This window comes from Rhipicephalus microplus, chromosome 2 (genome assembly GCF_043290135.1).
Source record: "Rhipicephalus microplus isolate Deutch F79 chromosome 2, USDA_Rmic, whole genome shotgun sequence".
Lineage (NCBI taxonomy): Eukaryota > Metazoa > Arthropoda > Arachnida > Ixodida > Ixodidae > Rhipicephalus > Rhipicephalus microplus.
The window spans coordinates 194,380,887-194,392,976 of NC_134701.1; the positions used below are offsets into that span (position 1 = coordinate 194,380,887).

Consider the following 12,090-nt stretch of genomic DNA (forward strand, 5'->3'; position numbering starts at 1 on the left):
CTGACTGGCTTATCGCGTGCTCCAAACAGCCGCCTAAGACGGCAACTTGCCCGTTTCAAGCTTCAAGAGGGAACATTATGTCGGCAAATTTACCATCCTCTCGGTAACCAATGGGTTCCCGTCATTCCTCGCTCACTTCATCTGGAAGTTCTACAAGCGTTTCATGACGATGCGACAGCTGGCCACTTAGGGTTCCACAAGACCTACGACCGCCTCAGGACTCGCTGCTTTTGGCCTGGCCTCTCCACTTCTGTCGCCAAGTACGTCGCTTCCTGCGCGTCATGCCAGCACCGAAAACGTACCACGTCTTTTCCCGCAGGGCCACTGCAACCACTGCCGTGCCCGTCCACTCCCTTTGAATTTGTGGGCATAGACTTATACGGACCTCTTCCGCTTACGTCAGCCGGTCACCGCTGGATTGTTACTGCCGTAGACCACCTTACTCGCTACGCGGAGACGGCAGCTCTTTCATCTGGCGCTACCTCTGAAGTAGCCGATTTTTTCCTTCGCGCCATTATTTTACGACATGGCGCACCGCGTGTGCTCCTTAGTGACCGTGGCAAGACATTTCTTTCACATGTCCTTGCTGAAGTCTTAAAGGCCTCTAACACTATTCACAAGACCACATCAGCGTATCACCCGGAAACTAATGGTCTGACTGAGCGTTTTCACCGAACTTTGTCCGACATGATCTCTATGTACGTGCAACCAGATCACAAAAACTGGGACACAATACTTCCTTTTGTCACGTTCGCATATAACACTGCGATACAGCGTACAACGAATTTCAGCCCTTTTTTTCTCGTGTATGGCCGTGTACCGACTTTTGTTCTGGACACCACCTTTTTGTCCACATCCTCCAATCCATCTTCAGCTCTCCCGGAAGAGTTCGCCGCTCGCGTCGCCCGCTGCCGTAAAATCGCCCGTGCCAACACTGCTGCCATTCAGGACAAGAGAAAAATCGACATTGATGCGAAGCGTCGAGTTGTTGTGTTCCGCCCAGGCGACGAAGTCCTTTTGTGGACACCTGTTCGTGTACCTGGGCTCTGCGAAAAATTCCTTCACCGGTATCTCGGTCCATACACCGTCCTGGAACGAACATCTGAAGTCAACTATCGCGTTGCTCCTGTCAACGCGGCTTCTGATCGTCGTCGCCGCCACACCGAGATCGCCCACGTCTCTCGACTGAAACGATATATTCGGCGTCCCAACTCTTTCTAACTTGCTGCCCTCTTTCGCGAAGGGGGGAAAATAGTGTGAGCGCTGACTATGTACTTCATCTTCATCTGTATGACCAAACCATTGTAGTGATCATCATCGTATGTCACGCGGGCTGGCTCTCTGGCTCGTGCGTCTGGATTAAAAAAGCATAACCTGGTTGCTGCCGTACCGGACGTGGTCTCATAATATCGCCTTGTTGTCTTTAGAGATTTTCAGAAGCCTCTCAAAATACGTGACAGTCGCACACTCAGATTAATTGCAAACGACAGCCACAAGCAAGGCCCTAATTGTCAGCGAGGAGACGGTGCCATGCCCTGGTCAACCTGATAATTAACCTTCGAGGAAGCCCTGCGTAAAGCTATACGGGGCAGTAATGTATGAAAGGGCACATTCATTTCCCGCATCAAAGAATACATTTCACAAATGGTCCGCGTTGCTTCTCTTTTTATTCTTTTCTATACTCGTCTCGTTCTTACCAACTGTTATAAAACAGTCTCAGAGAATGGCTATGTGGTACGAGCATTACGTCACAGTATGAACTACTCGAGCTCTCTAAACTGTACATGCTGCACTAACAAAAACAATGATTAAGAACTGCGGAAGAATGCAAGTAATTACTTTTAGGCGCTATTTGGGCATGACGATAGTTATAGCGCGAGAACAAAACGACGACACAGAGACAAGAAGGACACGAAAGACACGAGCGCTCGTGTCTTTCGTGTCCTTCTTGTCTCTGTGTCGTCGTTTTGTTCTCGCGCTATAACTATCGTCATGCCATACCAACTAGCCCAAGCTGCCACACTTCTAAGCTATTGGGGCGTTGCCTCACTGATCCAGCGTCATACAAACTATGCCGTAGTTACAGAACACGAGCAGACGCACTTACCGAGTCCGTTGAAGAGCTTCCGTATGTGCGTCGGCGACATCAGAGCTCGGCTACGCAGGCAGTCGGCGATTATGCCCGACAAGGCTCCGGAGACAATGGCGCCGATGTACGGAAGCGCAGAGTAGAGGCCGTTCTGCATAGCGCACAGTATGTCTTAGTTACGTACATCACCAAGTCGTGTTTCACGTGTACACAGATCATATATACTGCAGCAGACAACTCCATCTGAATAAACTTGTTTGCTATGATCAGCCAAGTCTCTCAACCATTTAGGCATAAGGAGCGGGGTTTTCATGAAGCAATGTAATCTTCTTTCGGTACACCCAGTAATATTTGCTGCCCTTTTTGAACATCTAAGGGTTTACATGCAAATATGGCAACAATGAATGGAAACAATGAGATATACAGTAAGTGTACGCGCTCGCCGACGTCTTGATAGGTGGGCCTACCTTTATATTCCGGGTCTTTGACAAAGATAGGTCTTCCTTTTGAAACCTCAGCTATGCTACTTTTGGGCCCTTCCTTACTCCTGTTAATACACCCTCCACAGACTTTGCATGGTGGTCGTAATCGAACAAAGCTGTACCTGCCTTAGCATCTCAATAATCAACTGGTACTAAGACCACCTAATTGATTCTACTGCTCACAAAAAAGAACGTTAGTACGCCCCACTGAGTGTACTTCGACAGGAAAAGTTTTGCAAGGGCACTTGTAAACTACACCGAAAAGTAGTCCTAAAAAAAGGCCATTTCATAGTTCAGTTCTAGGTTTCCTGCGCGAATCAAGTTTTTTTTTTTGTATGCATGAAATCGCTTTACATTTTAACTGAAGCAGGATGTTCAAGAGAAAAAACAAGAACGTTGAGTAATTATCGGTGATCACGTATATACAAGAACTCTTAAGACACGTCGACATAGCTCGCTTCTTTCCGTCTGTGTGCCCAGAGTTCTCAGTAAAATACAGTAAAACCTCGTTAATTCGAACTCAGTTATGTCGAAATTCCACTTAATTTGAAGGATTTCCACGGTCCAGTATTCTGAAATGTAAGTCCAAGTGGATATTTTAAGCGGCAACTGGCACATTCTGGTTAATTCGAAAATTTTGGGTGTCATGTGCCAGTTCCAGATCCCAATTTCGCCGTGAAGCTACGGCTAATAATAGCCACAAGGCAATGCAACGTATTGATACTAATGAGTGGCAGCTGAAGCATCCCACCTTCGCTAATTCCAGCACAAAGGAAAAAAAGAAAGGAACGGTCTTGTGGTCAACCAAAGCGTGCGCCTGCGGAAAACGAGCTATGCTTCACTGCAACACAACGGTGACACGCAGTCAGCTTATTGCATGTTTCTCGCAACGTCAGTGGGTCAGGGTTTACCCATTCTTTCTGGGACTGTAAAAAAATTATTAAAGGGCAGTTTAGCGGAAATCGCGATGTATGCGAACCTTCGATTGCCGGTTGCTCCAGCAATTGGCGTCTTTGCACAGCTGGTGGAGTTCTTGCCAGGAACACCTACTTCAAAAACTAAGTTCGAAAGTTTCAAAGATCATTTTTTTTCAGCCAAAACGCATCATGAGCTTCATCATATTGGTCATTATCAAATTCATAATTATAATAGAACGAATGTGCGAATGGTCGCATCATGACGTGCTGACGAGGCGAAAAACAAGCGACATGCTGCCCGCATGTCATTTATGTACTGCAGTGAAGACGTCTTGTTTCTGCAGGCGCACATTTTGTTAGATTACGACCGCATTTTCTTTTTTTTTTTTCGGTGGCAGCAGCGAAGTCCACCGTTCCTCCATGTTCGCGGCAAAATAAAGACCAGGCGTTGCTAGAAAACATGACCTTTGGAGCCGCAAGCTAGCCGGCAAAGCAAACGACTAGCACTGATTGCTTTGAATAGTTCGAAGTTCCTTGCACCCCGTTCCTTGTATGTTTTTGTGCGGTTAATTCGAAAACTTCTTGCAGCACCAGTGACTTGGAATTAACAATGTTTTACTATATATATATATATATATATATATATATATATATATATATATATATATATATATATATATATATATATATATACTCTCACTCTCACGTTTATATTCACATAAACTCAAAAAAGTGGAGGGGGGGGGGACGTAGCCGCCGTGAAATCTCAGTATATATATATATATATATATATATATATATATATATATATATATATATATATATATATATATATATATATATATATATATATATATATATATATATATATATATATATATATATATATATATATATATATATATATATATATATTGTTATGGCGTTTATTAGCCGGCACACAGCGAGTCTACACAATGGCGACAGTAACGGCCAAAACACGGGGTCTCCGCGCGAGCGGCGTTCTCTTTGGGCAGACCCACTAGAAAGCACATAAGAGTTCGACCCACTTCAGTGTTCGGCGGCTTCTGCACAATTACCCCGGGGTCGAAGAGGGAGCCGCCTGGCGACCTAACAGCTTGTCACTACGAGCGGGTCATAGTAAGCCTTCAGACGCTCCACGTTGACTATGTCGCGCCCGCGGCGGCGCATGTCCGAAGATTGTTCAATTGGCTCGATAAAATAGTTGACCGGAGATGTGCGCTCGATCACACGGTAGGGACCTTCATATTTCGGGAGTAGTTTGGAAGAAAGGCCAGCTACAGAGGTCGGGATTGAGAGCCATACAAGGGAACCAGGAAGGAAGGTGGGCTCAGAAGTGGCGGAGCCATCACGAATACTCTTCTGCCGCTCTTGCTCATGCGTCGTAAAAGTCTTGGCAAGCTCGCGACACTCTTCAGCAAGCCTGGCGGTCTCGGAAATAGGTGTACACTCAGATGGATCCGGCGTGTACGGGAGTATCGTGTCGATGGTGTGTGACGGGTGCCTTCCGTACAGCAAAAAGAAAGGTGAAAAACCAGTCGTGCTCTGAGGGGCGGTGTTGTAGGCGTACGTGACGAAGGGCAGTATGGTATCCCAATTCGTGTGGTTGGCGGCGACGTACATCGACAGCATGTCGCCGAGGGTGCGGTTAAAGCGTTCGGTCAGACCATTCGTCTGCGGGTGGTAAGCAGTAGTTTTGCGGTGGACAGAATGGCACTCAGTGAGAATGGCATCGACGACTTCTGACAAGAAGACACGGCATCGATCGCTGAGAAGCTCCTGGGGTGGACCGTGGCGCAATATAAATCGATGTAGTAGGAAGGACGCAACAGCACGCGCAGTAGCCGCAGGGAGAGCGGCGGTTTCGGCGTATCGCGTTAAATGATCTACGGCGACGATGGCCCAGCGGTTGCCAGTGGACGTCAGAGGAAGTGATCCGTACAAATCGATACCTATGCGCCCAAACGGACGGTCAGGGCAAGGTAGCGGTTGCAGACCGGCTGGTGACATGTGTGCGGACGGTTTGCGGCGTTGGCAAGCGAGACAGGAGCGAACGAACTGCTGGACGTAGCGGTACATCCCGCGCCAGAAGTAGCGTTGTCTAATGCGATGGTAGGTTTTGAATACCCCAGAGTGCGCGCACTGTGGATCAGAATGGAAGGATTCACATATCTCCGACCGCAGACTGCGGGGTATCACGAGTAGCCACTGCCGGCCATCGGCGTCGTAATTGCGTCGGTGTAGGAGGCCGTCACGAATGGCGAAATGATGAGCTCGACGACGCAAGGCACGCGTGGATGGCGTTGCGGACGGATCAGAGAGCAAGTCGATCAGTTTGGCGATCCAATTATCCTTTCGCTGTTCGGTAGCGATGATGTCAACATCAATGGCAGAAACAACAACCGAGGATACTGAGCAGAGCACGTTAGCTTCAGGCAGAGGGGAGCGCGAGAGGGCGTCGGCGTCAGCATGCTGGCGTCCGTTGCGGTAGAGGACGCGGATGTCGTAGTCTTGTAAGCGAAGAGCCCAACGGGCGAGGCGGCCTGAGGGATCCTTCAATGATGACAGCCAGCATAGTGCATGATGGTCAGTGACGACATCGAATGGGCGACCATACAAATAAGGTCGAAACTTTGTAAGAGCCCAGACGATCGCCAGGCACTCTTTTTCCGTGACGGTGTAGTTTGTCTCGGCTCTTGTGAGCGTACGGCTTGCATATGCCACAACATAATCAGGGAACCCGGGTTTGCGCTGCGCCAGGACAGCGCCGAGGCCTACACCACTGGCGTCCGTGGGCACTTCTGTTGGGGCCGTAGGGTCATAGTGGCGGAGAATGGGAGGAGACGTCAACAAGTGGCGGAGCTTCAAGAACGCGTTGTCGCACTCTGACGACCACGAATTGAGGGGCCCGTTACTTCCGAGGAGCTTCGTCAGCGGTGATATAATCGTGGCGAAGTTTCGTATAAAGCGTCGGAAGTATGAGCACAGGCCCACGAAACTACGCAGTTCTTTGACGGACGCAGGTTTTGGGAATTCGGCCACGGCCCGAAGCTTGGCTGGGTCAGGAAGAATGCCATCCTTGGACACGACGTACCCTAGGATGGTGAGTTGGCGTGCTGCAAAGCGGCACTTCTTCAGATTTAGTTGCAAGCCGGCATTGCTCACACGTGCGAAAACTTCTTTTAGACGTTGGAGATGGGTGGAGAAATCTGGAGCGAAGACAACAACGTCATCGAGGTAATACAAGCACGTGTGCCATTTCAAGTTGCGCAGTACGGTGTCCATCATGCGCTCAAATGTCGCAGGTGCATTACACAGACCAAACGGCATGACGTTGAATTCGTACAAGCCGTCGGGTGTGATGAAGGCAGTCTTCGGTCGAGCGTCATCAGCCAGGGGTACTTGCCAGTACCCCGAGCGCAGATCGAGAGAAGAAAAAAATTGGGCTCCGTGAAGGCTGTCGATTGCGTCGTCGATGCGCGGCAGTGGGTAGACATCCTTGCGAGTGATCTTATTGAGCTGTCTGTAGTCCACACAGAACCGCACAGAACCATCTTTCTTCGCAACAAGAACAACAGGAGACGCCCATGGACTGTCCGAGGGCCGAATGACGTCGCGTCGGAGCATATCGTCAACCTGCTCGTTAATTTGCCGGCGTTCAGCAGGCGACACGCGGTATGGATGTTGCCGTAATGGTGGATGGGCACCAGTGTCAATACGATGCGTAACAGTGGACGCGCGACCGAGAGAACTTCGCCCGACATCGAAAGAAGAACGGTATTCTTGCAACAGGTCTAGAAGCTGGGAACGCTGCACTGACGTAAGGTTGTCATCAATGAAAGGGCCAAATACATCAGGAGATGATGGGTCAGAAGTAGAAACAGCACTGATGGTACGTGAATCGGTACAACGCGAGTCTTCGGGTACGTCCAGGACTTGTGCGTCGTCGACTCCTTCCACTCTGCCGAGACATTCCCCTTGAACCAAGGTAACAGTGTACGGGGATGGGTTGGTCACAAAAATAGCGGCGTTGCCTTGGGTGATTTGCACGGTCGCGAAAGGTACTAGCAACCCTTTCCTCCTGGAAGCACGGTAGGATGGCGAAACAAGTGCAATTGTGTCGGAGAGACCGGTGCAGTAAACCGATACGCCCATCGTCGAGCTTGGAGGCACTATAGTATCGTCTTTCACAAGAATCTTGTTCAGTGTCGAGGGACCGTCTTCTGGCGTCAAATGCGAGAAGGGCGAGAGTTCAATTTCGGCGGCGGCACAATGAATGACGGCGTCGTTGCGGGAGAGAAAATCCCATCCCAAGATGACGTCATGAGAGCATGCAGGAATGATGATGAATTGGGCGACATACAGAACGTCCTGAACGACAACGCGAGCTGTGCAGCCTGCTGTAGGATTAATACGATGTGAGCTAGCGGTACGAAGGGACAGTCCAGAAATCGGCGTCGTCACTTTTCGAAGCAAGCGGCAAAGGTTTTCGCTCATAACTGATACCGCAGCTCCAGTGGCAATAAGAGCAGATGCATGAACACCGTCCACAAGCACGTCAATGACATTAGATGGGCGGCTCTGAGGGCTTTCACAATGCGATAGCGTCGCAGTCCTTGCCTCTGGGACTGCGACGACTAGTTTTCCCGCTCATGAGCAGAAGAACTTGGCCGCATGGGGGACAGAGACCGACGTCGTGGAGACGGCGACCTTCGAGCAGACGGACCTGGGCGAGACGACAGTGGCACAGACGGCAGTTCCTCGTTATACGAACGGCTAAGGTGGCCAGCAACAGGAGAAGTGGGAGCCGGCTGTAGTCGAGAGCAATAACGGGCTACGTGACCGGCGTAACCGCAAGCAAAGCAGATGGGCCGGTTGTCGGGTGTGCGCCATCGGTTTGCGGGGGTGGGTCTCGCCCGGAACGGTGTCTGGAAAGGCTGCATGGTGGGCTGAAAATGAGGCTGAGGGGTTGCGCCAACATATGCAGCCGGCATACCCGCTGCAAAGGACGGAGGTCGTGCGGCAGCTTCGGCGTAAGTCACTGGTGCAGGCGCTTGAACTACTGGAGGCGGCCTTGCGACCACTTGGGCGTAACTTGGGGGTGCAGGGGCCGGAAGTTGTTGTGGGTGGTACGCAGGCATGACCTCCGCTATTTCCTGCTCAATCGCTCGGCGGATGGGTGGAAGAATGGTAGTGGCCGATTGTTGAGCAGCCGGTGGGTGGGCAAAGGGCAGGAGAGAGAACTGCCGCGCGATTTCCTCACGTATGAAGGACTTGAGATCTGCCAGCAGTGCCACCTGATCACAGCTCGCTTCCAAGCCTGCAAGCCCTGCATCTCGTGATGTGGAGCGACGGGTCATCGAACGCTGCCGGCGGAGCTCCTCGTAGCTCTGGCACAGCGTGATGAGCTCAGCTACTGTGCCTGGGTTTTTGGCAAGCAGCATCGTGAAGGCATCATCGTCAATGCCCTTCATGACGTTCCGGATCTTGTCTGATTCGGACATGCTGTTGTTCGACTTCTTGCACAAGTCCAGGACATCTTCAATGTAACTGGTGAATGACTCACCGGCCTGCTGAGCGCGTTCGCGTAAGCGCTGCTCGGCTTGCAGCTTGCGAACGGCAGGGCGGCCAAAAACGTTGGTGATAGCAGTCTTGAAACCGGACCAGGTTGCAAACTCGGACGCGTGGTTGGTGTACCACAAACTTGCAACGCCCGCAAGGTAGAACACCAAGTTTGTCAACTTGCCGTCCTCGTCCCATTTGTTGGGGACGCTCACGCGCTCGTAAATGGCGAGCCAGTCCTCCACGTCAGTGCCATCGGCGCCCGTGAAGATGGGTGGATCGCGGATCCTGGGGACACCGGGACATGGGGGTGGCATGGGAGGAGGCGTTTGCTGAGAGGCGTCGTGGGACATGGTAGATTGCAGCGTACGTGAGCGTAGTTCCAAGGGCATCGAAGGGGATCGTAGCACCTCCACCAATTTGTTATGGCGTTTATTAGCCGGCACACAGCGAGTCTACACAATGGCGACAGTAACGGCCAAAACACGGGGTCTCCGCGCGAGCGGCGTTCTCTTTGGGCAGACCCACTAGAAAGCACATAAGAGTTCGACCCACTTCAGTGTTCGGCGGCTTCTGCACAATTACCCCGGGGTCGAAGAGGGAGCCGCCTGGCGACCTAACAGCTTGTCACTACGAGCGGGTCATAGTAAGCCTTCAGACGCTCCACGTTGACTATGTCGCGCCCGCGGCGGCGCATGTCCGAAGATTGTTCAATTGGCTCGATAAAATAGTTGACCGGAGATGTGCGCTCGATCACACGGTAGGGACCTTCATATTTCGGGAGTAGTTTGGAAGAAAGGCCAGCTACAGAGGTCGGGATTGAGAGCCATACAAGGGAACCAGGAAGGAAGGTGGGCTCAGAAGTGGCGGAGCCATCACGAATACTCTTCTGCCGCTCTTGCTCATGCGTCGTAAAAGTCTTGGCAAGCTCGCGACACTCTTCAGCAAGCCTGGCGGTCTCGGAAATAGGTGTACACTCAGATGGATCCGGCGTGTACGGGAGTATCGTGTCGATGGTGTGTGACGGGTGCCTTCCGTACAGCAAAAAGAAAGGTGAAAAACCAGTCGTGCTCTGAGGGGCGGTGTTGTAGGCGTACGTGACGAAGGGCAGTATGGTATCCCAATTCGTGTGGTTGGCGGCGACGTACATCGACAGCATGTCGCCGAGGGTGCGGTTAAAGCGTTCGGTCAGACCATTCGTCTGCGGGTGGTAAGCAGTAGTTTTGCGGTGGACAGAATGGCACTCAGTGAGAATGGCATCGACGACTTCTGACAAGAAGACACGGCATCGATCGCTGAGAAGCTCCTGGGGTGGACCGTGGCGCAATATAAATCGATGTAGTAGGAAGGACGCAACAGCACGCGCAGTAGCCGCAGGGAGAGCGGCGGTTTCGGCGTATCGCGTTAAATGATCTACGGCGACGATGGCCCAGCGGTTGCCAGTGGACGTCAGAGGAAGTGATCCGTACAAATCGATACCTATGCGCCCAAACGGACGGTCAGGGCAAGGTAGCGGTTGCAGACCGGCTGGTGACATGTGTGCGGACGGTTTGCGGCGTTGGCAAGCGAGACAGGAGCGAACAAACTGCTGGACGTAGCGGTACATCCCGCGCCAGAAGTAGCGTTGTCTAATGCGATGGTAGGTTTTGAATACCCCAGAGTGCGCGCACTGTGGATCAGAATGGAAGGATTCACATATCTCCGACCGCAGACTGCGGGGTATCACGAGTAGCCACTGCCGGCCATCGGCGTCGTAATTGCGTCGGTGTAGGAGGCCGTCACGAATGGCGAAATGATGAGCTCGACGACGCAAGGCACGCGTGGATGGCGTTGCGGACGGATCAGAGAGCAAGTCGATCAGTTTGGCGATCCAATTATCCTTTCGCTGTTCGGTAGCGATGATGTCAACATCAATGGCAGAAACAACAACCGAGGATACTGAGCAGAGCACGTTAGCTTCAGGCAGAGGGGAGCGCGAGAGGGCGTCGGCGTCAGCATGCTGGCGTCCGTTGCGGTAGAGGACGCGGATGTCGTAGTCTTGTAAGCGAAGAGCCCAACGGGCGAGGCGGCCTGAGGGATCCTTCAATGATGACAGCCAGCATAGTGCATGATGGTCAGTGACGACATCGAATGGGCGACCATACAAATAAGGTCGAAACTTTGTAAGAGCCCAGACGATCGCCAGGCACTCTTTTTCCGTGACGGTGTAGTTTGTCTCGGCTCTTGTGAGCGTACGGCTTGCATATGCCACAACATAATCAGGGAACCCGGGTTTGCGCTGCGCCAGGACAGCGCCGAGGCCTACACCACTGGCGTCCGTGGGCACTTCTGTTGGGGCCGTAGGGTCATAGTGGCGGAGAATGGGAGGAGACGTCAACAAGTGGCGGAGCTTCAAGAACGCGTTGTCGCACTCTGACGACCACGAATTGAGGGGCCCGTTACTTCCGAGGAGCTTCGTCAGCGGTGATATAATCATGGCGAAGTTTCGTATAAAGCGTCGGAAGTATGAGCACAGGCCCACGAAACTACGCAGTTCTTTGACGGACGCAGGTTTTGGGAATTCGGCCACGGCCCGAAGCTTGGCTGGGTCAGGAAGAATGCCATCCTTGGACACGACGTACCCTAGGATGGTGAGTTGGCGTGCTGCAAAGCGGCACTTCTTCAGATTTAGTTGCAAGCCGGCATTGCTCACACGTGCGAAAACTTCTTTTAGACGTTGGAGATGGGTGGAGAAATCTGGAGCGAAGACAACAACGTCATCGAGGTAATACAAGCACGTGTGCCATTTCAAGTTGCGCAGTACGGTGTCCATCATGCGCTCAAATGTCGCAGGTGCATTACACAGACCAAACGGCATGACGTTGAATTCGTACAAGCCGTCGGGTGTGATGAAGGCAGTCTTCGGTCGAGCGTCATCAGCCAGGGGTACTTGCCAGTACCCCGAGCGCAGATCGAGAGAAGAAAAAAATTGGGCTCCGTGAAGGCTGTCGATTGCGTCGTCGATGCGCGGCAGTGGGTA

At 51.8% G+C, this 12,090-nt stretch overlaps 1 protein-coding gene across 2 annotated transcripts in view; it reads right to left on the reverse strand.

Moving 5' to 3' along the window:
* LOC119170523 (sialin-like) overlaps window positions 1-12,090 on the reverse strand; it is a 121,605-nt gene that overhangs the window by 16,242 nt on the left and 93,273 nt on the right. For both annotated transcript variants that reach the window (XM_075887186.1, XM_075887185.1), the window contains one exon: window positions 2,108-2,240. In XM_075887186.1, coding sequence (XP_075743301.1) covers window positions 2,108-2,240 — 133 coding nt within the window. The remainder of the gene's footprint in view (window positions 1-2,107; window positions 2,241-12,090) is intronic.